A 27377-nucleotide genomic window follows, 5' to 3' on the forward strand; every position below is an offset into this window, starting at 1 on the left:
CATGTCTGCGCATGTTTCGTCTGAGCAGGCAGGAAACCGTTTTCGCAGACTCCTAATTTTCTGAAAAGTAATTTTCTAAAACACAATTTGGTATTTACATGAGACTCTTTTGTATTAAACTTTTACACTCAACAAATACTTCATAAGATACATGTCTCTTATATATCTGTTTGTCTAAACTTATAATATTCGATGACTAAATAGTCATCGTAATAAATATGAAAATTGCGAAATGCGTCTAAGGCAAACAATCGAGCTTAACGCAGTAAAATTATCGTATTGCGCGACGCGTGCATATGGACGCAACAAATATGCTGTAAAGCGCAACTGCGCAAACACATCTTCAATCGTTCGTAGTTAAATAGCTACGTTTAATACTAGTGATAAGTTGTCCTAAGTACTTAAAGACGGTAACTATACAACTAATAAATTTGTCCCCGAGAACACACTCGACACGATTGACAAGTGACTCGGTAATTCTCGAATAATGTCGATAACGTATAAATTATACATGTAAATTATACATATAAATTATACATGTACAAATGCATGTATAATATATTGTACAAAATGTGGCTCGTAAAAGATAGGAGTAACAGTAATAGAAATGTCTATTTGCGAAAATTTAAAGAGAAGTTTAATTAATTAAGGAAATATTTGATGCTATTTAACATTGCGACCAAATATTAGCGAATTCAATTTCGATAAGATGTTTTATTTAAATTAATTAGAAAATAAATTTTATCTGAATACAAATTAATGTGACTTGTTGAATTTACAGTTGCTACTCGATAATACTACTATGTGTTTGCTACTTCATGAAGTAGCAAAAAGCAAGCAACGGTTTCAGTTTCCGTTGAAATAATTTCTACTAAAGAAATATATTAAATTTATTGAAAAATGTACTATTGATTCCGGATTTTACGAGACACTTTGTATATAAACCTATGGATATTCATCTCCACATCAACTGAATACTTAAAAATTTACTCTAAGAAGCGAGTCTTCACAAAGCTATCAATGAAAAAAAAAGGAAAAAAAAATATAAAGTCAATTATATGAAAGTCGAATTTTTGATCAAGCTGCCGATATTTCTTTTTTATGTAATGTGTCAATCATATAGATTTTTAATTAAAAACTAGATCAAGCGTGTCGGATAATTCGTTGGAGCGTAATGCTACGATTTACTTTGTTACTGTTGTTGGAATATTTCAGATCGACATTGGCATAACAATTATCATATGCTTCGAGTACATCAAAGACTTCAGTACATCAAAGTTAAATGACCTTTAACACGAAGTAAACTTCATACGAGTAGAACTAATCAACTTTTAAATCTGTTGTTATATTCCACTTTCTTTCTATTTACATACGCGCACCGTGATATAGATTTCTTTTTATAAAAGTTCTTTACCAAAAACGATATATACAAAATGACTCATTTCTACTGCATTACTTTGTAATAGCGAATTTCCTGAAGTTGGACAAGTTGGAGAGAACTTTTCTTTAGCGAAAATGTAGGTAACGGTTTTTTCTGCAATTTTTTAAATGTTTACATTATCTTTAGAACGAATCTTTAGAACAAAATTTCTAAAACTTTGTTAAAATTTTATTAAAACAAACTATCAGATCTCGATCAGAAATTAATTAAAGAATGTAGGACATACAAGAATTTGAAATGAAAAAATGTTCTTGAATCTTTTTTCTCAATCGTTTATAGTTCGGAGATTATCGGTTCCTCGATATTTTCGCTCAGGAAAGTTCTACGCCAAATAAGCCGAAGAAACTGTCATTAAAAATTAATGCGATATAAGAGCGGGGCATTTTGTATATATAATATACATATATATTCCGCGTGTCTAAGAGCGCAAGTCGAATCGATTTTTATGGATTCCTCATAGAGCAAATTTTTTCATCTCTTTTTCTGCATCTCGTGCTGTTGCAAAATCGTGCTGTCGCACATTTGTCAGTTTTCACTTCTAAGCAGCGTCGTCACTGATAAAATTATTTTCTGCTGCGACGATGCGTCCAACACAATGTACCGTGTATTGGGAACAAGTGCGTTATCCCCAATTTTTTGCATCTGTTTAGTCGATTCCTCTTTCCGTTTGTTAACCCTAGGAGTTTGTGAACCCTAGAAGAATCCTAGAATACTCCAAAACGCGACACAAAATTCTACAGAATAACAATTCGATAATGGTTTCGAGAATGATAACGTCTGTAGTAGCAGACGATATTTTACGGCTATGGGAGTAAGAGAAAGATAACATTGCGCATTCGCGTATAACTTTACTCTTATTTCTAAGCCGTGGAACGATATTGGCGAAATAAACTTCAACAAAATAAGGGACATAATAACGCGCCTTCTAGGATTTTCAACGGTTGTACATATATAACAGATTCGTCTCTCTCTGATTTAAAATCTACCATACGGCACACTTTTTCGCGGGATTCATCTTAGAGCCGACTGGACAATTGAAGTCTCGCGCAAACTCCTCCATGTTCGAAAGCGGTCCCAGAACGCGGAACTCGCCAGGACTGTGGAAGCCGGTTGTGATGCGCAGCTTCATCGCTTCCGGCCGGTACTTGCTGCACCACGTATTGGCGGCACTTATCCAGAACATTTGCTGCGGACTGTAGGACAGACCCGGTAGTTTTTGTTCCCGTCCGTTTCGCTTGACCCATTCCTTGTACGCGAGATAGGCCTCCTTTATGCCACCATTGTCAGCAATATTTTCGCCTTGAGTGTTTATTCCGTTTAACTATAAAAATATCAAATAATGCAGATTAATTGTCGCGCAGTCGCGCGACTGAAAATTTCCATCCATGAGAGAAGGAGAGAGAAATTATTACGATATAAAAGATTTTCACGCATATACGTATGAAGGACTGTCATTATTTCACACATAAAGGAAATCCGTTTTCTTTTTCTCACTTATAACTGCGATAGAGAGACGTGAGACGTTCTAGAGATACTGCGTATTTTACGATCCATTGCTCGGGTAGTTATACGCTGCTTAAGAAAGAGATATTTTGTACATGCGCGCACGAATATATGACCTCGATGAGAAAGTTCACTTATCGTCGTAATTCGATACTCTTATCGCACTTGAATATTCCATTATAGCATTCGTGCGGTATATCGTGGCATATAATGAATCGACTTGAATGAGAATTATTCTTGCGATTATTCAGTACGTGTCTTTATGTAGCGCGAATGCGACGTGAAAAAGCGGCGAGTGAGGAGCAATGAGGAACGATAAGCAGAAATGAATATATAAGATTCGCCTTACGTTCATGCCAACGTCTTTCACAGTGTAGTTTCCATATTGGTTGATTATACATTCGGCTCTCTTGAGGTATTGCTCCTTCGTATGTGGATCCCACCAATCGACGAGATTACCTTCCTTGTTGAACTGTCTGCCTTGATCGTCGAAACCATGGGTAATCTCGTGACCGATGACAAAACCGATAGCGCCATAGTTCATGTAGCGAGGTCGATTGTTGCTGAAGAATGTGCCTTGCAAAATGCCTGCGGGGAATTCTGAAAGAGAAAATTCGCACGTCGTGGTTGAATAGTCGTCGATAATTCGGCACGCGGATAACTAAGATTTTTTTTTTAAATCCTTTATTTTTTCAATTAAAATCGGTCGGGAAATCGATCGGGAATATAGATGCGAGATTTTAATAATTGCGTCTTTTTTTTTTCTGAAATGCATGAAAATACTCGGAGAACACTTACGAATACTATTTTCGATCGACGAATAGAAAGCGTTTACAATAGCTGGCCTTCCGTGAGTGATCCACTCGGTTTTGTTCACCGGTTTTCTCAGTCTGCCGAAAGAAAAGTCTGTCCCGAAGATCGTCAGGTTCAAAATGCTTCCCAGATAATCGTCAGAATTCAATTCCAGTCGCGAATAGAACTCGTCTAACTTTTTGTCATCCAGCAGCTCATCCGGATAAGCGATGTGTGACACCATGCCGGCTGCTTTGTCCAAAGCGTTCAGTCTCGTGTTCTCGTCCATCCACTCCACCTAGAAACGCGTGCAACCTCGTGTCGAAAGATTGATCAAAGAAACACGCGCACACAGTGTTCACAGGATACTTTCTACAACTAACAGCAGCTATAGAAAGTATTCGTTCTCTCGAGATTTTAATTTGTCGATAAAGAAACGTCGAGAATTCCGTTTTCAAGACTTCAATAGTCCCAGTTGAAAGTAACATCACATTAAGATTTATATTTCCAAGATTTCCATTCTCTAGATAAGGAGGACATCGAGACGCGATCAATCTCGAGACTTCAGTCCCCCGCGATATCAACTTTCAGTATTCGCGTTTCTCTTCTCTTCTCACCTTCTTTAGAATCTTTGTGAATTCCTCCCGGATATCGGCGACCATCTCGAGCGCGGTTTTCTTCGCGTCTTCCTTGAAGTACTTTCTCACGTACATCGAGCCGACGCTGATCGCCATACTGCTGGATACTATATCGACACATTCTTTCCACCTCGGCTCTCTCTCCGTTTTACCGTTCAAATGTATCGTGTACATGAGTTGTCTCTTCCGGATATCGTCTGTAAGATAGCTGACCGATGCGGCGGCCGCCCTCCAAAACGCGTAATTCGCTTGCACTCTTTTCGACGTATGCTGGATCAGATCCTCGAAGCTCTTCAGATAGCTGGGTACGTTCACAATGATCACCTCGTCCCGATTTACACGAGCTTGAGGCGCGAGAATAGTATCGAAGTATTCCCGCCATGGTATGCTGGGATAAGTAAGGGACAGCTCGTTTATAGTCATGGGATTGTACAGAAGGGTCACGTTCCGTCGTTTCTCGTTGGGTAGAGAGATCTGCGCATATTAGATTCGCCAATTAATACCGACAGATTACACTTCAATTGATGCCAATTAATAATGTCCGTGCCGCAATATCTTCGTTAATAGACGATGGAATACTAGTCCGGCACAGAGAGGACGTACCTTTATAGCGACTCTACATCTTTCTACTTTCACAATGACGTCACGTATAATGACTCACGTTTGCGAGCTTGATTTCAAATTCGAGCGATTCCTTCAATTCCGTCTTGGCTCGTTGCGGGTCGGCACCGAGGATTACAGCAATGTCCACCATGTACTTGTAATATTCCTGGACGATTTTCTCGTCCAAGCCCTTGATTAGGTATTCGCGAGAGAGCCCGAGGGCTGCTTGGTCGAGCTGTGTGAACGTAAACGTTAGTTGAGCATGCGAGGAGTTTGTCGCACGGCTTAGAATGAAAGTCCATAATTTACGGAGTTTGCACGCCAAGTTGCATTTCTAATTGTAAATGATGGTCTTTGTCTGTGCGCGCGCGTTTGTTCCAGCGAAGTCCCTTCGCTTGGGGGGGGAGGGCGGGAGGGGGGGGGGGCTTATTAGCGGCAACGTACATCGATCAAACGCCTCGAATTGTTCTTCAAATCGACGCCGACACCGAAATCGATGAAGTAGTCGACAGAGTAGCCCAGTTTGCGGAATCGGTAGACGAAGTCCTTCCACGTGAAATCGCCATCGTTCCATCGGTCGCCATCCAGAACCGGCCAGCCACCGAGTTTTCTCAGATTGTCCAGCAACGGTTGCAGGCCTCGCTTCTCGATAGCGGCTGGAAGAAAGTAGTGTTTTAATGCGAGACTTACAGTTCCATAGATATTACAAACAAAATCCCGCGACTGAGCGTCACTTAGACTTCGACTTATGACTGCTTTATGATTTATAAAATCTCTGTCGTAGATGTCTGTCGTTACGCGATTAAAAATTTTTTTGTATCGGTGCTTTATCGGAGCAGAGAGAGAGTTTCGTGCAAAAGGGTGAAGGGTTAATAGTTTCGTAAGGTTTCGTTAGTTCCGAATGTAATTTCTCATTTCGTCGAATTCGTTGGAAAAGTCTGTCGCGCTTTTCCGAGTCTTCTGGTGCGGTGTGAGAAAGTGATCGTCGTACGATAGCTTGCTTACTTTTATTCATGCAAGCCTTGTAGAAATTTTTGGCGAGCTTAAACGGCCTCGGCTCGTTTGGAAGATCGTCCTGCTCGATACTAGATCGCAGTTGCTCCTCGAGGTCGTCGACGATGATGGAGAATGTGTTGACGCTAGTTTTGTCGTCAGGAATGATCGTAGTGTCGAGAAAGCCGCCGCAGGCGAACTTGTAAAAGTCATCGCAGGGTTCCACGTCGGGGTTCATGTTTTTCAATATCTGCGAGGCTGTGTTGCGTGTGCATATTACGTCGTGTAGATTAGTACAACTGGTTATCTCTTATTCTCTTTCTGGAGGCGTGGAGGCGAGGAGGAGATTATTTATCCCTCGCTTGTGTCGCGACATCAACTTATTGCGTATGAAAGTTTAAATATCTGAGCTTGTATTTTGCCGGAGCATCTTTGGGAAGTAAACATTGTCACACGTTACAACGAATGCTTACTACTTACTTTTTTAGCCGTAAAATCGTAAGATCGACTTTTATCGAGGAAAATGCGACAAAAACCGAGCGCCGGAAATTATCCGTTTAAATTTCCGAGCGATTCTGGAGCGATTCTGGAGCGATTCTGGAGCGAGTCAAAGACGAGGATATTTCGCACGCAATAAGCATCTCCTATTTATAGTGAAAGTATAATATCGGAAAACGTATTGCGATGTTCAAACATCGCCGTGTATTTTACTGACCTGTAGAAACGCATCCCGGTGTCATGCAGATATCATTGCATTCCGGGCTTTTCTCCACGGTCTGGATGCCCTTTGGCATATTTGAGCCGCTCAACGCCTCGGCTGTGGACGGTAGCATCTCTGCATTAGCGGGTTCTATTCTCGTGCAGGATGCAGGTGCGATTGCGAGAAAGAAACAAGTGCGTAACGGTGATAAATTAGTGAGTGCGAAGCACAAGCACTACGATAAAACTTAAAGTGCATACACAACAAACTCCGATCCATTATCTCTCATTCAAGCGGTCAGCGTTATATTGTTGCGCTTATACGTACTTCTGCGATTAGACTACGGATTTATCTTTGTCTGAAGTGTGACCTACCGAAACTCAATCTCCTTCCTTCATACATGCTAAGTTAATGTAACAATACAATACTGGGAGCTCCCTCCATCGTGCGCGCGCACGCGCGCGTGGCCGATTAATTAATTCGCGTGTGTGTGTGCTCGTGTGAACGTCGCGCGCTGTTTCATTCGTTACTACTCATCGCCGGCTTATGTACGTAACTCACCACCACGTGCTCTCTCTCCCTCTCTCTCTCTCTCTCTCTCTCTCTCTCTCTCTCTCGTGGCAAAAGGCGGCGTCTACGTCGGCAGCCACCGTGCGTTGTTTTCGTATCGCTTGGTTTCTTCAGGAGATTTCCCGAAAATATCTCGGATGCGTCAGACGATCGATGTTTTTGCGTAACGTCACTCCGACGCGCGATCGGAGTATTCGCGACGGGGGTGCGCGCATTGTAAACTGGTGGGAACTAACCGTCTACCGTTCATTTGTAAACAACAAACCCCGTAGCGGCTGAGTAATTCTCAAAACGTTTGTTCAGTAAGAATATCCAAGTGCGTCGGACTCGCCACTCTCGTTGACGTCACTTCGATTTTATACGTCACGATCCTGTCGCTACTTTTTAGGCCGCCGTGGTTTCTCGTTTGATTTTCTCGAAATGTGTCTCGCCTCTTCACGAGGAGATTACTTTTTACACTGATAACTGTGCGTCGATCGATCCGACGGAAGCTTTCGACTACAGTAAAGTAATAATTTCATTCTTTTGTTTCTAAGAATAATCTTCGACTGACAGATCCTTCCTTCCGATATTTCCCTGCGCGGCTGAAAATACCAGACTTAAAACGGCAACGGCGGCTTATTCTATCTCAATCCTTGAATCAAAATGAAAGGAAAATTCATTCCAGAGAAATGTAAAAATTGATCCAACAAATTCTTTCTGTTCTCTTTACTTTCGAAGTTCGATCGCAAATAACGCAGCGAATAACGGCGAAAAAACGCAAGACCTGCGTTGACGATCGGATAATAATGTTTTCTGAAATTCGATCGGATTATTTTCGTAGCGCCTCTGTAACGTTTTCTTTCGTCTAACGAGCGCTTGGTGGAGCGCTTTAATACACGAGACACGAACTCGTATGAATAAAGTTTACGATCACCACGTTGCAATATCGCGCCTCACTCTTTCGTACAGTTAAAACTGTTTTTACGACACGGACGCATACCGTTATTGGGCGGCTTCGATCGTAAACGTAATCGCTGCTTGTCGCATGGATCGTTGAAGAAAAAAAAGAAAAGAACGCGAATCCTATCTCTCTCCGAAATATCAGAGAAAAACAGCGCGCGCGTATCCGCGAGATGATCTCAGCGATACGTCTGTAACGGTAATTAAAGCCTGCACTTAAAAGCGTGTGATTTAAATTCAATTAAAGTCCCTCCATTAAAATCCCCCGACAAAAAGACGAGTTAACGAGCTCCTCTTTAAAGTATCTTTTATTACACGCTTGATATATTTCTCTCCTTCCAGTAAAAACTTTTTCGGGTCGTGAAAAACCATTCCGTTATTCCTACGCAGGAAGAATACCTACACAGGACGACACAAACAAGTCTGCTGAACAATTAAAGTTGTTACGTGTTAGAAATTACCTTTTGATAATTTTTATCAGAAACGTTCTTATCGTAAGTTTGTTCTTTCTGATAAGTAACTCAAACTTGACATGAATGAAACGTGAATGCGGATACGGATATTTTTAACGTTGAGGACTAAGGCTCATCATATTCCGCAACTTTTTTTTATCGTCAAAAGTGACTATAAAAGTGGCTCGCGTATAAGCCGCCTGATTACACTTTTAGAATCACTTTTAGCGATGAAAGAAAGGCCCAGAGTATGGGCCTAAATTTGAATAACTAGTCGCGTCGCGTAGACTGACTGTGTATATTTTGCAACAAAGCCACCTATCGCACAAGTCATTAGAGAGGCTCGCGACTACTATATACTCGCGGGAATCGTGACTTGCCCGTCACCGGCAACTTTCCTTGAGCTATTAATGATTAATGCGATTGGACAACGTCGAGTAACACAGTCGTTACAAAGATACGTCTTTGTCGCAATGAGAGACAGACGCGTGTCTTGGAACGACGGCGAGTGAAATTTCACTGTTACATGCATACGTGCGAATCTATGAATTTACGTGTCTCAAGAGGATAAAAGGCAATAAAGTGTAATTTCTTCTGAGAATCTTGATATTGATTACACGCGACATTGTCGCGTGTAAAAGAAGGAAAGTATGTCGTTATTTTTCGTACCGAGAAAATAAGCAAATTGCTTTCCTACAAGCAAAGTTTGAACAGTTCTAAAAGACAGATTCGTTATCGTGCGCGCGGCCAATATGTGCCATGCGACAGAAAAGACGTAAACTCGCATTCAGACTTCTTTTCCGACATACTTTTTGTGACGTACTTGTGTGAAAAGTATCTTTGAAAGTGTGAAAAATACTGCTCGATGTCGTCTCCGACGACGTTTAGGCTTTTAGGCTGAGAAAGATCAGAGTCCTGCGGCAATTTGTTCTAATTTGCACATGCATCGCGTGTTTTCGGCTTTAGCACAAAGTTGAGAAGGAGGAGAATGCGAATCTCGCTTTTGTGTCCGCTAGACAATACAGTGTGCACTTGCGACATGCGATATGTGCGGTACGATTGCGTGTCGCTCGCTGGAAAAGTGAATACTCTTACCGGTTTCGGGCTTGCTGCTGCATGTCGTGTTGCTCGCCAAAATTCCGAGTGCCACCGCTAAAGCGATGCATAAGAGGAACCCGGAAACCGCGATCACCGTTAACCCGCGTTCCAAACCGGACCGCCTCTTCCACCATGTCGGGTTTCTGCAAAGGAACGGCAGAATGAAAGAAACGACACAATTAAGATCGAACAGCGGTCGTTAAAGAGAAACGCATACAAGTCGAGTCTTTTACGAGTATTAGTGCACAAGCGTAAAACAGAGTGCCAGCAGGATAGCTTTGTATTTTCCTCTTTTTTTTTTTTTTTCTTACGTGGTGCCTACGACGAACGAATGATTTCTTTGTAGCACCTAAACATCAACTATAAATTTACGGTTGCTTTTGCGAAGACGAAGGTAGGCTTGCGAGGCTTACGAAGATGTGTTTGTTCCTTGGTTATTCCGTAGACTTGTCTAGCGAGTTTCTGATTTAACAATAATTATGTAACTACCCGAGCGTTATTTCATGCGTTCGCGGCCGCATATGCGGCATTATATCTTGATTACTTGTGTTTGAATAACATGATTATAAAACGACCGTGCCTCCTCCGCCTGCAGAATCCTTGCGTTGCAGCAATTATGTTAATAACAACGCGCTGCAACTCGCACGATGTTCGCGAGTTTCTCACCGCGATCTCGCGGTGTGAAACGCGACGTTGTTCATCTGTGCATGTTCTATGAATAAATAAAATATATACAGCCGTGTGCACTCACTCGGCTGTATTTTATATACATATCGCGCGGTATATTTTTACAAGCTTCGTTTGTGAAATGCATGGGGGGGGGGGGGCGAGAGCGTAGGTCGTCGGGAACTAGGCTGACCGATCGCAGTTATTTACAAATTAAAAAATGTCTCACGCGCACAGCGTGGAACAGCCGCGAACGCCTGGCGTATCTCCTGATTTTTAATCGACGCCGGAACCGACCGTTCGCGTGTTATTACATCGCGCATCGCGGAACAGTCATCGATCGCGTAGTAAAACGCCAGTTCGCGGACCAAAGCACGCAAAGCGTGTCGGTGCCGTTAGCGGCCGTCGGAGTTTATGGATCGCTTTTCGCACGCGCGCCGAGAGAATTGCCGTCTTTCACGCTGCGAGCAATTCGCGGCGAGCGAAAGGCAATCGGCGCTCAGGCGTCGATCCTTCTTCCCGCCGCCGCCGCTCGGTAGGACTTTTATCTTCGTCTCAGCTGTGCTGCGTTTTATTCTTATTTTTACAGTTGTCCCGCGAGTTATCGCGCAGCGCGTAAAATCCTCGCGCGATACTTTGTCGGAACGCGAACCGATAACCGGATGTGCGACCGCGAGACGCTCTTTCGACGTGTCATTCGTCGAGTCGCTATAATCGGTCTCGTCCAGCCGGCGAAGAATCGTCCTTGTGCCTTCGGCACACGCGACACAGAGGAGATGAGTCGGTTCATTGCTTTTTCTTTGCGTAACGCCATTACGCGTTTTCGATCCTCTCGGACGCGGCGAGTTTGATCGTTAACTTTCAACTCGACCGGTAATTCCTATCTTTTTCTCGCGGCTTCACGATGGGAGAGGTTGCGCAATGCAACGACAACGCACGGCCGGTGATGTAACAGCGGTTAATTAGAATCGACTTGCCGTTGATCATCGAAAGCCGCGCGTAATTCGCCGGCAGCTCTCGCTACCGTTTGAAAAGTCGCCGCGCTGTTGGCACAATTCGCGTCTCCTTATCGTCAAATTGTGTGCGTAGTAACGCACCCGGAGATAAAGAAAATCTCTTTGATATCCGGCGTTTTTTTCACCACGCTCGGGGTCGTTTCGCGACGAGTGACATACGTGTCGCATAAATGCAGGTACTTAGGCGCGATAGAGAGCGCATAATAGAACTCATAGCGCGTAATGCAACGGGTGTATTGACCCCATCGAGAGATGCAACGACACACCGAGACATCCTCTATCGCGTAATATCGGAGTCAACGCCCTGTCCGCGTCCGCGTCCGATGTGCGCGGCCTTGACCCCTTGACCCCGGCATGAATGAATTTAATGCGGAAGCCTCCCACGGGGAGCAACAACAAGTTGACGAATATATAGGAGCGTGAGAAAAATCGAAACTCGCCTGGCATCGCGCCAGGTGCACTCGCGCTTAATTAAGCGCGGCAGCGTTATACGTGCGATCTGATCTTTCTTCTCGAAACGTCGCAGACTGATCGTTCTTACGATTATAAGAAAGTCGAGCCTCGTATCTAAGAATCATTCCCGTGAACGCGTATCTCGCGTTGGAAAAATGGACGATGTCGCTTGGCGTTCGAATGAGATATCGTTGAAACGTCGCGGAAAGATCGCTAAAGGCTGATATTTCATCGTCGCTCGTTTTATCGCTCGATCGTTTCTGCAAGACATTATTACAGATTTGCGCCGGTTATTGGTCGAGGTAGTTCGCGAACATCACACCGTTTTCGGACAACCTTTCGGACAACACCGCGCGCCAAAATATCAAAGTATCAGCGACGCGGCCAAGTGTCGACGGGTATCGAGAGGTGTCCCTATCCGATTTTACGGCATTTTACCCCAAGGTAAATCGACGGGAGATTACGGCCCGTGTATTTGTCGCGTCGCTAAGCAGGTAATCAAGTCTCGTCGTCGGATCGTCGCGATGGATTGATCGATCAGGCGGCTAGTGTGTGAAATGAACGTGCAAGATCGCGCTAACGACGTTAGCGGTGAAACTGCGCTGTCCGACCGGGTCGATGCCGAAATTTGCGCGATTGCAATTTCTTTCGTGTAATCACACGTTTATTATTGTTGTCGTTCAGGAAGAGTTTGCAACCGTCTCTCGAGACGTCAGCTCGAGACAAGTTGGGAACGAGCGAACGGAGTGGATGAAGGACGCGAGTTTTTTTTTTTCATTCTTTTTTTTTCCTTTTTTCCGTTTTTCCGAAAGATAAACGAGAAAATAACGAGAGTAATCAGATATAATGTCGAATTGGATAATATATATATGTACGAATAGAAGAAGTCGTCACTGTTGACAGGCGCTCGGCGGTGTGTTTGGACTGACGGAACTTGTTGTTGTGTACGCGCATACGACAAAAGTCCGCACGTCTCGCGCGCCGTGTATTCCCGCAAATCGGCGAGTCCGAATTTACGTACTCACGGGTCGGGCGGCAAATTCCGGTTTCGATAACCTCGCGAGATAAACGCGATAATGGCCAAGTAAAATTACGGTGGGCATTACGATGCCGGGTATAATCGTTTCCCTAGACACGGGGATGGGGAGGGGGGGGCACGTGAATTTTCGCGAGCGACACGTTGCGAGTCACGTGAAGCTGCCGAACGAATGAGCGCGAATGAGCGCTACTTTTTAGCGAGGTACCGCGATAAATCAATCCCGAGGCCTTCGCTTCTTGCGCGCGTTATCCGCGCGAGAGACGACAAACCGTTGATTCCTCGCGTTTACGTAAGTTCCTTTCCGACTCATCGTACGGAATTGCGGAATTCTTTGAGTTCGATGAAATAATAAATCGTCGTCGCGCGGTCTGGGACTATCGTATCCGGGTTGTCGGACGATTCTCCGTCATCTAATGCTAATGTTAATGCCTGCATGGCACTGCATGGCGCCTGAAAGAAACTCCGTTACTCTTTACTTATTTACACTATTATTTTGTCATATTACCGTATATTTTACCGTATATACATTTTCCTAAATTCTTCTATATCTTTCATGCATCTCTTTTTACATGCTATTTTTAAAACAAGAAGCGTGCGGTAACCGATCCTCGATTGCCGAATGCGTTATTCACGACGGTTCATGCGTATCTCGTCGCCAGGATATCAATTTGCACGCGCGCGACGAAACGTGCGTTATCGGAACAACCCGCTGTGTCCTCCACCGAGCATGCACGCTATCTTCGCGGACACGTTCACCGGTGCACGCGACGCGGTGCCTTTTGACGGAATGGCGCGACCGCGAAACTATGTCGCAGGACCGACTGATGAAAGCCATCGCCGAGAGTCGCGTCGCAACGAAGAGACGCACGAACGACCGAACGCGACATCGCCTTCACGTGCCATGACCTGGCGCCTCTTAATCGTCTTGCTGACCCTCTTCCCTCTATACCTACACTGTGATACCGTACTCTCTCTCTCTCTCTCTCTCTCTCTCTCTCTCTTTCTCTCTCTCTCTCTCTCTTTCGTATTGCGCGTGTCTTCGGTGTCGTTAAAGATATATCGGGGTATCTCGGATGGAAGCGTTAGGACAAGTCACGCATCAGCGGTGAGCACGAACGTGACAAACGATCCTCCGGCTTCTCCTCCGTGCTCTCTTCTGTGGGAAAATGTAGACTATAAAGTGCGTTTTTATTCATAAAATGAGACCGCGATATTGTTCGATATTGGCTAATGATATGACTGCAATGTTAGGGAGACATCAGTTCTCTCGGTGTCTTGTTTATTTTTTTTCTTGAAAAGAAAAAAAGACTAATTGATTTAAACTTGCGGTATACTCCTCCATCGTCACTTTGTTTTATCGTAGTTTATTGGAATAATTGTTTGTCATGATGATTTAAGGCATTGACAATTTTTGTTTTATCACTGATTGCCGTTCGTAATCTTTTCGTAACTTGGCAGTTCGTTGAATGCTCCTCGTTCGTCCATTTCGTTACGTGGATAGGTACATCGTATTTTTAACATCGTGGCCTTATTATCTTTATGGCTCGTTTTGAATTGCTCGTCAGTAAATAGCGGTTCATTCGTCTATCTTTCCACGCGTTCGTCTCATTCCTTGGCTTCGTTCACACTCGCGACGTCGCACGATTCCTCGTGGGTAGCTGATGATAGTAAATTTTCCAATTCCCGTAAATTACACGATAGCACATTGTTGCCGGACTCGACTCGGTATCATAATGTATGCGATAATCCCCATCGTGAGCGCTCGTTAGACATACCGAGCGTGTGTGTGTGTGTGTGTGTTATGTATGATACGTTTCTTATGCACGTCAGCAACGCGGGCAACTTTGGTTAAACGATTTTATTTTTAGATCGTTTATTATTCTCAATTATATGATAAATTATGCCGTATTTGTATGCTTATTTATAAACGATTTGAGAATCCAATATTATTTGTCGAAGCGATCTTTTCATGAAAAACAAGTAACAGGGATAAATAAATAATTCAAACGAAAAATGACGAGAAAACAAGACATTGAAAAAAATTACGTATATTTTAAAATACTTATCGTTAAAAATACTCTAAAAAACAATACATAAATTAGTCCCGTAAATAAATAAATAAATTAATGGTAAATTAATAAAATCTGGAAACATTCGCGATGTTATTTACGTATATGACCAAATTTTACCAAATTAATCGTATATCTATTAATTGCATATTCGCGTTACAAAGTAGATACGAATCGACTGATAACAAAAAAAAAATTTATTTCCAATGTGTGATATCGGCTTGATGTCTTTGATGTGCAAAATGTCTTCATGCGAAAACATAAAGAATCATGTTTGAAAGAAGTCATTGAAGATTCCGCGCGTTGCCTATAGTCTTTTTAACGGGACAGGTGAACTGGTGACAAGCGCATGTCGATTATGAGCTTTCGCGTGTTCCCAATATTCCCGTTGTACGGTAATGAGGTCGACCAGAATCCACTTTGAGTGGGCGCGCGATACTACGACGACGACGACGACAACGACGACGATGACGATAAGGACGTGTAACGGTAGATTTTCGCTTCTGAGAAGGTCGCGCGGATACTCAAGTCGTGGCGCGAATGCAGGCTTTTCGTTCGCAATTTCGTACTCAATTATCAGATTACGGCAGTTGGCGCGGATTAGCGCGAACTCTTTCGTCTTTCAGCCGACCTCTGCGACTTGCGTAAACCACCACAAGGTAGCCGTAGGCAGGAGGAAGACCTCCTTTGAGCGCGCAAAATTAATTCCGATCCTCGTCGTTGGCAAACATCGCGCTGACTGGCGATGGACGATCCTTCGAGCACACCTGGAATATCAATTTAACCGCGGCTGGCGTATTTTGCGTCACCCGGGCGAACGGATATCTTTTTGAAACTTCTTTTTCGGGCGCTTGCGAAACGCGACACAAACACAAACGTACGTTTGGCGAAACGTATGTTTACGACTTGGACGGCCAAAATACGTTCCGAAAATTAACATTCGCACGGGAGTTTCTCGTTCGTATCGATAATACGAGATACGTGATTCGTGTTGTAACACTTCTTTCGCTTCAATTACATGCGATGGTCACGTAACTGCACGAATATTTGCGAATCTCAGTCACGTGAGGGTAGCCGCGGTCAGCGATTTTTAACTTCAACCGACTCTTTCGCAATATTTTTCTTTTCGTTCTTTCCGCGAGAGGCGTCGCGCGCGAGGGAACGTACGATTTCGTCGTCGCTTTCAATTAATTAAATTGCAGCCGATTTGGCGCGTTTTACGAAATCGTTCTCCCCACGAGAGGAAAAGTAGTTCCAGTCGCTCTTCTGTTCTCTCTCTCTCTCTCTCTCTCTCTTCGAAAATTTCGCGGCGCTCGATTACGTCAAGAGAAATTAAAGATACACTTATGAAAACTGCCAGAGTTACATAGATGATCAAAGAAATGCCGAACACACTCGGCTTCATCATTGCAACCATATCGTTGTGCCGAACGCGATTGGAGGGAACAAATAAACACGATTTGTTTGTCCAAGTTACATGACGCTTCTTTTTCTTCTTCATTTACGTATGCTTCCTTTTGTATATCGCACAGGTAACACACAACGCGCGCGATAAATATGGAAATAACTCGGCTCGGTTGAGCAAAGCACTGCTCGGGAGCCGGCATTTCTGTATCTATTTCGGTATCTATTATACTTTCGCAATTCTATTTGTATTTTCTTACGCCTCTTTACGAGATACTCTATTTTTATCGTTCGTCGTTTGTTAGAGCGACTTTAATAAAAGTCGCGCGACTAAACGATTATATACTTTTGTACATACATCAACGTGATCCCCGCGTATCAGAGATTTTTCCTTCCTCTTCCGCGAGCAGCGGTTACGTAACGCGGGAGCACGCGGGAGAGATGCGTCGTTCTTTTTGCGCTCGGGGGATAATTAGAACAGGCATAATAAATATTTGCAATGATAACATACGCCAGCTCAGCTGGCGCACCAGTTGAGCCAGCGAGTGCGAGATGTCGCGCTGACGTGAACGGAACATCGATAGAAAGCATGCTGAGTAATAAAACGGATAATTGGCAAATATTTTTAAATGTAACGATTTCGTGCGGTATTTCTCGACGGCTCGAGGGGTTCGAGAAGCTGCAGCTTCTATTCTGTCAATCGCAACAGTGACGAATCGACGAGTTTGTCCTTCCTCCCTGTCTCTCAGGGCGGTTTCACCCTGTTGTTGCCCTTTTAACGAACGTAACAATGTTGACCCGCACGTCTCGGACTGCAACGAGTATTCGTCATCGTTGTGTTGTCTGACGTATATAACGGGGTCGCGCTGGATTAATCCCATTCAGTCGCCAATAACTCTCAACGATCGGGCAGTGTAGGTACGACGCTCGATCCGACCGTTATTTGCATAACGAATTCTGAAATTATTGCCGTTTGATTGCACGTTCGATCGCTAGCAGGTAGAAGAATATATACGGAGGCGACGTTGTAAAGAGCGAGTGAGAAATCGTGATTGTGCAATTAAGTCGAAGAGATACAAGGTTGCACGGATGTTTATTTAGAGATTATTTAGGAGTTTGCATCCCGGCTTATCGTTGCGCAGCACGTGCGAGAAGAGAGAGAGAGATTCGTCAGATGCGAGGTTAACGACTCTCTTTATGCTCAGGAAGACAATGTTTAACAATGTTTCTGATGACAGATTATTTATAGAACGTGTTATAAAATTCGCAACACTACCATATCGAGATTATGGTACGGTTGGTTACTCGTCCGCGCAAAAAAAAAGATTAATTTTTCACTTCGTGTTTGAGAGTGTTTGCGAAATGAAGAGAAATAATTTGAAATTTGACGTTAAGTGATTATAATTCAAGAGATTATAATACGCATTCATAAGCGCATTATGGCGCGCGAATAATACGAATAATACGAATTTCTCTCTCACTTCGGGCGAGAGATCGACGCTAATCTTCGCTGCGTACGTCTCGATAAGATATCTCGTAAGATATTCGTCGCTAAGTTTACCACTCAAGTCCCGTGAAATCGATTCTGACGTGACGATTATTCTCGCGAGGAAATTAAATGGATCCGCCCGCTCGTGCGAGTTTTACGCACACACGTTGCATGTATCGCGCTGTCGTGATACGCGTAATAAACACGGAGACCGACATTTGTGTGTAAACTTGCACCATGAAACATAAACGCTTCCAACGCTCGGCGCACCTTGCGCGAGACTTTCACCTGAGCGAACACCGCGCTGAAACAACCGACCGTTCGTTCGTTCGTTCGTTCACGTTTGCGAGTTCGACAAGTTCGCCACTCGCCACGTGTCGGTCTCTCTCTCAGCATACGGAATTACTTCCCTGCAGTAGCAGTTTCTAGTCGCCGTAAGACAGATTTCGCTCGTATCAGATAGTCTGTATTTTTACTCCTCAGTAAAAATCGCATAACATGTAATACGTAAAAATTCCTTTAGAATCGCTACGCGATCTTTAATCGGTCTGTAATTTTTCAGCGATAAGCAGGTATTTGATCCGCATTACATAATAACGACATTCAGTCTTCAATTAGAAATCACGAAGTCACGAGTTGTAACCTTCCTGTTGGGCAATTAAAATGGAGTGCTAACGACCGTTGAGAGCACTCAACGAAGCGTATAAATCGTCGTTATAGTCGAGGGCGAGCCGAAATCTTTGACGACGCTTTTTTAGTCTCATTAAATGCTGCGCGCGGTCTCCGACAAATGTTTCGCACGTGTAACGTTGTAATTAAATATTACACCGTCCCTCCGACGACGCGCGGGCGATTCATACGAGATTCTTGGACGATCCCGGATTCTCGATTCGAGGTCCTCGGCGCTTAGGAGTCGCGACACGATGCGAAACTTGGCCGTGTCCTCGCGACGCGTGAAGGATACGTTTGTCCCCGGGCGAGAAGCTTACAATGGATTCTTCACGTAGGCGGAAGGTCAAGATCGGCGGGAAGATAGAGACGCACAATCGCACACATTAATCAGCTAGATATTTTAGTTTCGCAGCGATGTTTCGCGGATTTCTTTTCCTCGAGCCGTCGTTCTTTTCCTCACCGTTTCTCTGTGCGATAGCCGGCCTGGCCCTCGGCGTAACATCAATGCCTGGATACGTTTTATCATCGGCTTGCGCGGCCTGCGTGCATTGAAATCGCGAGATCTCGGGCATCGGGCGCTCTCTTATTCGCGCGGCGATTCAAGATGCATTATGCGGCAACTACCGCTTAATCGGGCGGGGGGGGAGGGGACTTTAATCGGAACGCCTGTGTAGTCGAATGATCAGTTCGCTTTTTAACGTGAATTCCGATCGATTCTGCAGTCAGTTATTATCCACATCGTAATTATCGAATCGACGAGAGAGGCGACGAGATGCCGCATTGTACAGCGTAGTGTGAGTGGTAACCATTTGAAAATGGACAAAGATGATGATGCAAAAGTCGAATCACGAATGACGAATGAGAACGAGATGCGCGAATATATGACGTTATCGTATTTCCTCTTTCAGTCATCGATTTGCAGTTGCAGCCTTCGGCACCTGCAACATTTACATATCGCGAAGCTCGTTTGCAATAACTGCGAGGCAATGTCGCGTTACGTAATGATCGTAAAGTTAGAATAATACGACGCGATTGTCAGTGTGTACAGTACTTGCATATGTATGGCCATGTATCTTAAATTCAGTAACGTATATCCAATGCAATTACATGAAAGTAAGTAACGTATTGTCATGTTGAGCGATGCTTATGGCGACGCGAATCGTGATCACGGAGCCGAGCGTGAATCTTCTCTTCCGGCATTAGTCCGTGAAAAGTGAGAATTTTCCAACTCGGGAACATATCAAATTTTATGAATTCGCACACTGGAACAAAAGAGTCATGATGAATCTCATGAATATTAAACATTCAGGATCGTATACGGTCGTACTCTTTTAGCGTGGAATGTTTGTGGTGAGAATGCAAAAATCGATATCTGTAAAAATAGGACATATATTTTTTCATTTTGCGACGCCACGTGTGTGACTGTAACGTCGTTTTAGCTCCCGGCTACTTGACATTCCCACGTTATATACCCACGTGCACGGAATTTTTGTTCTCGCAAAAGAAGAAAATTGTTCGATGATCATTCGATACATGGGCGTACCGATATGATGATCGTAACAATCGATAGAAATCGTTATCGCAAGTAAGGACTTTCATCTCTTATGAAATGCGCCTCTACCGTGCGATTGATCTCACCTGGTTTCACCGGACGACCAGTTTTTAACAACGTTGCATAAGTCCGCGACTGTAGCCGCGGTAAAAGCAAGGTTTCGCTAATATACATTGGCAAAAGGGAGAAAAGAACGCGAGGAGTGTTCCGGTGTGAGCGACGACGGCTCAGTAGTAGTAGTAGTAGTAGTAGTTTGCTGCTGCAAGGCACGCGTTTTTTTTTTCATATAAACGCGCAAGTTCCTCATGTGATTACTTAAAAGTCGAGAAAATACTTGTGAGAAAATTGCTGGCCCAGGCATCGAACGTAATACAAGGTTTGCTCAAAATGACATGAAATGTGCAACTTTCGGTCGCTCTCTCGCACTGTTTCTCGACTCGTGAAATTGTCGAATTCTCACGATCGCTCGTGACCGAGAATTTCTTCAATTTCTGCAATTTCCGTTAGATAATCTGTGGATAAATCGATCGTAGATTTATGTTTTAAGGATTCACACGCATGCGTGAGAATTGGGGCGATTCACATTGGTCAAAAAGATTCGCGGAGCTTGTGAAATCGACAACCATGAGATGTAATATATTACGGTATTACAATGACTTGCGCTATTGTTTTTATCCGCTATTTCTTAAATTATGATTATCCTTATTGGAACATTACCGTATTTTTTATTTCCGGTTTGCCATCAAAGTTATGTCATCAAAATTACATCGTACAAGTTGATTAATTATAGTTAGAACGCTCAGCAGCGGCTACAGCAGCAGGGAAAAATCGCTCGAGGAATGCATTTTCGCGAGTATCCTCTCGTCGCTATTGCTGTCCCCGACAAATAACAATTGTGGCAAACTTACTTGATAACCGTTTGCTTCATGCTGTTGGTCATAGCGACTAGTAGACTGTTGCTTCTATGCCACGTTTGCCTTGTATTCTCGTCGGTTCTCACTAACACATAACCACCAAAAAGAAACACACTACGCTCGTCTTAGATTCTCCCGTTGTGTTCAATCCGGCTTTTTGATTTTATCGAAAAACCGCCGTCCGGAATGTCAGAGGAATATCGGCGGCTTCTTCTCGTGTTCCTGTGCGGTTATCTCATTCCTTCCTCCTCGATATCTCCTGCTCTCAGAGAGAGCTTCTTGTCTTATTCGTTTTCCTCTCTCGGTGATCTCTTTGAGAAGAAAATCGACAAGAAAGAAGGCTGCCAAGAGATCGTAGCCTTCTTTTGAGATCAGGATACGAATCAGTTTCGACTGTTAGTGCCGGACTGAAGTAGCGCGCGCGCTTCTGCTCGTATTTAAACGTCCTCTCCCTCCCTCCACGCCCTCTCTTTCCCTCTCTCTCTCTTTGTCTCTCTCTCTCTCTCTCTCTCTCTCTCTCTCTCTCTCTCTCTCTCGTAGGTTTCCATCGAGGAAAATATTTCCTCGATAGGCTAGGTAAATTGTAGCGAAAAATCAAAAGGGTACATTTTTTTCTAAAATCGCAGAAAGCATTTTAATTGTTTTGTAACTGTTAGAGAAAAAAGAAAGAAAATTCGAAGGAGTTCATTATAGAAGATAAACATATTTTCTTTCGTTTATACGCACGCATTTTTTGATAGCTGTTTATTGAACGAATTTGACAATATATATTGCCAAGTTATTAGAAGTTATTGAAAATTATTGAAAACGCGAACGATATTATTAATTTTTCATTTCACAAAATCGAAAAATTTATCTCGTGGCAGAGAAAGTTCGTTGTGTACCTTCGATTTAATTTTCACATAAAAACTTGTATAAATACGTGTTACAAATGATCTATTTTCTAAGATGGTGTCCTACATTTTTGTAGATCATTCGTGTTACGCTACTACATTCGAATAGTTTAGATATCGATGAGAGTAGAAATCAAGTCGCAAAAATATCCGAAACTGTGTTCTTCATTCTAATCTTATGCAGTGAATCAGCTGTGATAAGTATACGTACGTAGTATTACTGACTCACGAAGCCGATTTGAATAGCAAGGAGATATTTCCTTATTACTGCGCACGCGATAATTTCGATTTGTCGATTTAGAAATTAAAGGGACGCTATGAAGTTGACGCACGTCCGTTAAAGGAATAATTCTGTAATCCCGAGAGATTCGAGTAATTGAAATCGAAATGCTTGCTATTTAAATAACTTTGTTTACTATGATTTAACATTTCACGCATCTAATATCTAATAGCATCTCAGGCCCTCATATGGTCATTTTATTTATTGAGATAGCATATTTCAGAATATTTATGATTACTTAATTCCGGGGGATTAACCCCGTCGAGATCATATCAATAATTATACCGAGAACGGTGAACTCATGAACGTCCTCAATAATATCGTAGAAATCTTGAGAAAATAGGAAATATTCATAAAGAGGGTTAAGGGTTAACGGCCCTTGAATGAGTTTGCGCGAGTTTGCTATCAAATAATGTGCGTGGATTTGGCCGAGTTTCCGGAACTTGGCTCGCTGCACCCTTTAAAAGCATTACGTGCGAGCGATAAGTCCGCTGTTACAGAAACAACCTCGAAACTCTTCAACGGTGTGCTCTAAACAAGGACGGAAATCCAGCTTTATAACTGGAGAACCTAGTTAATAAGACTTGAACTTACATAAAGTGCGCGTATAGATGTCGATCGTACCGACACGATGATCAGCTTATGGCTTCGCAAATTGAACTTTGGTGGATTTACATGATTGTGTTCTCTTGATTTGCAGAGAGGGAGGAGAGACAGAGACAGAGAGAGAGAGAGAGAGAGAGAGAGAGAGAGAGAGATCGGAGGTGTCTCGATAAAGTTAAACTTTGTTTACGTAACTCATATGTTACTGCTGCTTAAATTATAAATTGTGTGTAGGATAAAATTCATTTTTTAATTAAATTTTCAAAGCTTTGATACATTTTGTCAATCAACATTTGTAGAATTACCATCTGCTTGCATGAATCTAATTTCACGTTAGAATCGTCAATCTGGTTGAAATCTGGTTCTTTGTGTAGAAGAATTGCATAGGGAAAATTACATAAATTAGAGAAAAGGGCAGACTAATGTCGATAATAATTTCGTCTCCACAGGAGGTGATTTTTCTATTCATTTTCTATTCATCTGACTCGATTGTACAGCCTTGTATATAGTAATTTGCCAGTTTGCACATAATGATCCTCAATAGCCTATTGACTGGCTATACCGTAAGCTTGCTGTTTTAACTTTGTTAATAAAATATACATATCGTGTACATGTACGAAAAGTTTTAGCTTCACCGAACCAATTGTCAACGGTATTTTTTTTAGAAAATTTAAAGATAAATTAAAGATACATTTTTTTTCTGTAGCATGCTGAAAAATGTTAAGGCTGATAATAATAACAACAGTAATCTTTTAAAATTAAAACTTAAAAGTGTTTAAAGTCAACCGATCAGTGCCTAAAGTCCACACGTTCAAGTACAATGTATCAGAAAATAATGAGACTGTTTTTGGACATTCTTCATATAAATTCTTCATATAATAATATCGAGAGATCGAGAAGGTGCTTCTCAATGTTGCCTGATTCCTAATAAGGAATAATCATCGGCTGACGTGCTGACAATAATAACACAGTACAAATAAGACGTGGAATATTGACGTTGACACATGGTGAGCATCGAGCTGTCGAAACTGTCATATAGAATGTGTCATGGACAAACGAAGTATATATCTTTCACAGGGTAAAGATACTTAAATCGTACGTCAGTCAGCACATCAGTCATCTATTTTTTTGGATAAATTGAAATTAATATAGTCGATAAAATAAACTTTTCCCTACTGAAGTTATAAGTAATTTCACGAACCAATTAGATTAGATAATTTCATGAAAACAACTTAAATTACAATCTCTTAAATACGTATATATCCTGAACTTCAGCAGCGGTTACTAATAATACACCTTTTTCATAAAACACGACGGTAATCCGTCGCACAAGCCTTTAGGCGAGCTATCGTCTATAGTACAAGCAAAAAAGTAACATATCAATTCATTTTGACTCAGCCACTCTTCTTATACTAGAGATGTCATTCATCCATGACGCACCTTCGTGTCTGTGTCATGGATGAATGATAGTTTTGACAGTACAAAGCTGCATCACGTTTTAATATTGACATTATATTCCCTATAATAATATCATATCTTTATGATATTATTATTTTCTTGTGCAACACACGCACAACTCCTTTATGTGCATCTGCGTAGAAAGGAGTCAACTTTGCGAGATACGGTTTCGTACCTCAATGTATACAACGCGATACGCGGCATTATATAAACACTTGAGATGAAATCTACGCCTCCCGAGAATGTTTGCTACCCCGTGAGATGTGACCTAGGCGAATTTTGCGCAGTCCGATCAACCGCGATTAAACGTTTCTTATGAAAAACAAGAAATTGTTATAGTGTTGCTTTGACGTTGCAATATTACGTTGGCTGTGAATCTGTCAAGTGTCGAATAGCAGGCCGCTTGAAAAGGGAGACAATCGATACGCACGATCGCGGTTGATAATCTGTTCATCCTTCACCTTCTTTTGTTTCTTCGCGACAAAAGTGTCTTTACGATTATAGTTGGCGCAAGTTTTATTAAGGGTAATGATCAAGGACAAGTGCTAATCAGGTTACGTAGCATAAGCGTGGAAACCACCTGATGGAAACTTTTATGGTCACCGGCGAATGCCTCCGCGCTCTACTGCCATTTTAAGACTTATCTTCCTGTTGTTTCTTCATTACGAAGGCATTTTGTTTGAACAAAGTGTTGTGTCAGCTGTGGATAAAAATCGGTCAAATGACGTCGCGAAAACCATTATTTTCTTTCGACGAATCGTAAATCGGTTCAATATTTGCCTTGTCTTTAAGATAAACCGTGCTTCTGTTGGACTGTACTTTAATTAATCTCGTTTATATCGTTGAGACAAGGATCGGTCCTGACGTCTTGACGTCCTGACGCACGATCGCACTCGTCAATCGGCAGACCAGCTGATCGATTGGTCTTATGTAAAGCGCGCTTGTACAGTTTCAACAAATATTTATAAACAATAATAAATTGGTACCAATCGAGAGCCATTACGACATTCACCTCTGCACCGCCGTCGTTGTCGTCGACGACGACGACGACGGCGGTGGTGCTGGATGAGCTTTGTCTCGGCGTTGTTCCAAAGAAACGCCCGCGAGGCGAAAGTCGAACTGGAATAAAGTCGGTGAACCGTAGTGTGGAAGTGTGTCGATATTAATTAAGGAAATTCCATCGATTATCAGACGACGCTTTACAATGGACGGGAAAAAGTTAATACAGATCGCGCCGTGCATCAACTCTCGCAAACATGCGACATCCGTTCCAGTTGCTGCGAACATTTCTTTGATTATTAATTATACGTAATCTCGAGCGCTGCGTAGTTTTTTTATTTTATTTTTATTTTATTTTGTGGGAGGCACGCGCAAACAACATTCCGCGTCGAGTTAAAATTAGATAAAAATGCGCAATCGACCACTCATCGATAACGACCACTCAGGTTGTTAATTAATATTAATTAAATTATCGGTAAGGCCTAAGTATACACAGAGAGGGGAAATAGACACGATAGAAAGATTCTTGTCAGTATTTACTGTTATTTTTTGTTCATTATTATTGATTGCAAATATCTTTATCTGTGGCTGAGTAATAGTGCAACAATTCCTCGTGTTGGGTACGAATTAGGTATAATATGTTTCCCGAATCGTACTCGGTTGGAACGTATTTCGATCTGTAAATTTTTTCTATTTTTTTCGCGATATCTTCGAATAAAATCACTCTTCTATTCGCACTAGCAACGTATCGCAGTGGCGGTTCAGACAGGGAGCTACGAAGTACCGTTAGTGCGACATAAAAAAAAAATCGATATGTAAGGCACGCTTCGATTTGGAACATGGATCGTACGAGAAATTATTGACGCGCGCATTAACATTAGCAAAACATCTCGAATATCTCGAGTGCGACAACAGCAGATACAAAGTTATCGATAGACACACGATACACGGACACACCGTTGCGCGAGCCCAACCCTTATGGTATTATACATTAAGCGGTGATATTTCATAACAATAAAAATGTAAAAGAAATTATAAAGAAACCGCTCGCGCGGTTGGACCGGGAGGGGGGGGGAGAGGGGGGATACGTGCCTTGCGAATTCCGAGTGAAAAGACAAACGTAAAATATCTCGTCGGCTGAGGCTGAAAAGTGCAGTCAGATTGGGAGCGTACGATCGCTCTTGGAAAAAGAGCTCGATTGCGCTACGTAGATTGGAAAGCGGCGCGAATTCCGTAATCGATCTGTCCGAGACGCACTGGACATATCAATATGCGCGAACGCCAATAATAATCGCGAGTACGCCTTTTATTTCCACGCGGTTTCCCGCATCGCCGCTCGCACATATCATATAATAATCGGCGGCCGGTGAGTGGACACGCTGAGCAATCGAGTATGAAAATATACTCGGTGGCGGTAACGGCGAGATACAGTTATACCTGTTTCGATTATAACGTGTGGATCACATCTCTTTTTCTTTCTTCTCTTCCTCTCTCCGTAGAGCGACGAGCTCACGTGCGATTCTCGATTCGCTCGCAACGTTCTCGAGGCGATCAGTGCGCCATCGGCGATACGCACGAGTCGCAGTAACTAATATGCAAATGCGCGCGATGGTGTAGTTATCTGTTACGTCCACGTAACTTTGAACAACCTTTCTAAATTCGATCATAAAATTAATTTAACAATAACATTTAGACCGGATATTTTGGCTACTCAGTCTAGACGTAATAAATACGACACCGAATGCTTCTTCACCGGAGAAGACTAGAGAAAAGAACAATAGATAGACATTAAATACCACGACCCACGATTATTGATTATTACTCTTATGTCGTGTGAGACACCTTACCCCTTCTTCTATTAAGGTGATAAGAACTCGCGTGGCAGTGTCTCACCGCCTGTATATAAAAGGGCAATGCGCGGATGACAGCGTCTTTAGCTCTTAGCTTTTAAATAAGACACAAGTCTTTTAAATAAGACACAATTCTTGCGCACAAGGGTGACACTTGGGAAATATTTGGGCACTTGAAACTGTTATACCTGACGAAATTCTTAATTCCTGGCAATATTCGAATCTCAGTTTATAGTAACTTATCATTCACGCCCAAAATCATCTTTGATACTTCACATCAATTGTTCG

The 27377-nt window shown here is 42.7% G+C and overlaps 2 protein-coding genes across 3 annotated transcripts in view; one reads left to right on the plus strand and one right to left on the minus strand.

The window, feature by feature from the left end:
* Positions 1 to 27377, plus strand: part of Ada2a (Transcriptional adapter 2A) — a 40782-nt gene that overhangs the window by 1354 nt on the left and 12051 nt on the right. The gene's annotated exons all lie outside the window — the stretch shown is intronic.
* Positions 87 to 21408, minus strand: Nep2 (M13 family metallopeptidase neprilysin 2). Of its 2 annotated transcripts, none has more exons than XM_011150984.2 (10): positions 21001 to 21408; positions 9730 to 9875; positions 6686 to 6787; positions 5983 to 6228; positions 5422 to 5633; positions 5036 to 5212; positions 4354 to 4848; positions 3743 to 4034; positions 3294 to 3544; positions 87 to 2762 (listed from the first exon to the last, which is right to left on the minus strand). In XM_011150984.2, exons 1-10 carry the CDS (start codon positions 21030 to 21032, stop codon positions 2424 to 2426), a joined length of 2292 nt encoding a protein of 763 aa, XP_011149286.1. In that variant the 5' UTR covers positions 21033 to 21408; the 3' UTR covers positions 87 to 2423. The 2 variants fall into 2 exon arrangements, with proteins under 2 accessions (XP_011149286.1, XP_011149285.1); XM_011150983.2 differs by having other exon boundaries at positions 6686 to 6820.

The sequence above is a fragment of the Harpegnathos saltator genome, unplaced genomic scaffold (genome assembly GCF_003227715.2).
Source record: "Harpegnathos saltator strain DR-91 unplaced genomic scaffold, Hsal_v8.6 scaffold791, whole genome shotgun sequence".
NCBI lineage: Eukaryota > Metazoa > Arthropoda > Insecta > Hymenoptera > Formicidae > Harpegnathos > Harpegnathos saltator.

What these genes read in the sequence shown, in the direction of transcription:
- Nep2 (XM_011150983.2), bottom strand. Translation starts at nt 21,032, where the DNA reads ATGACCAACAGCATGAAGCAAACGGTTATCAA. An exon ending in ACCGGGATGCGTTTCTACAG is followed by an intron (nt 6,229 to 6,685) that starts GTCAGTAAAATA and finishes CACGCAACACAG; the next exon opens with CCTCGCAGATATTGAAAAAC. An exon ending in ATTCGAGGCGTTTGATCGAT is followed by an intron (nt 5,213 to 5,421) that starts GTACGTTGCCGC and finishes ACGTTCACACAG; the next exon opens with CTCGACCAAGCAGCCCTCGG.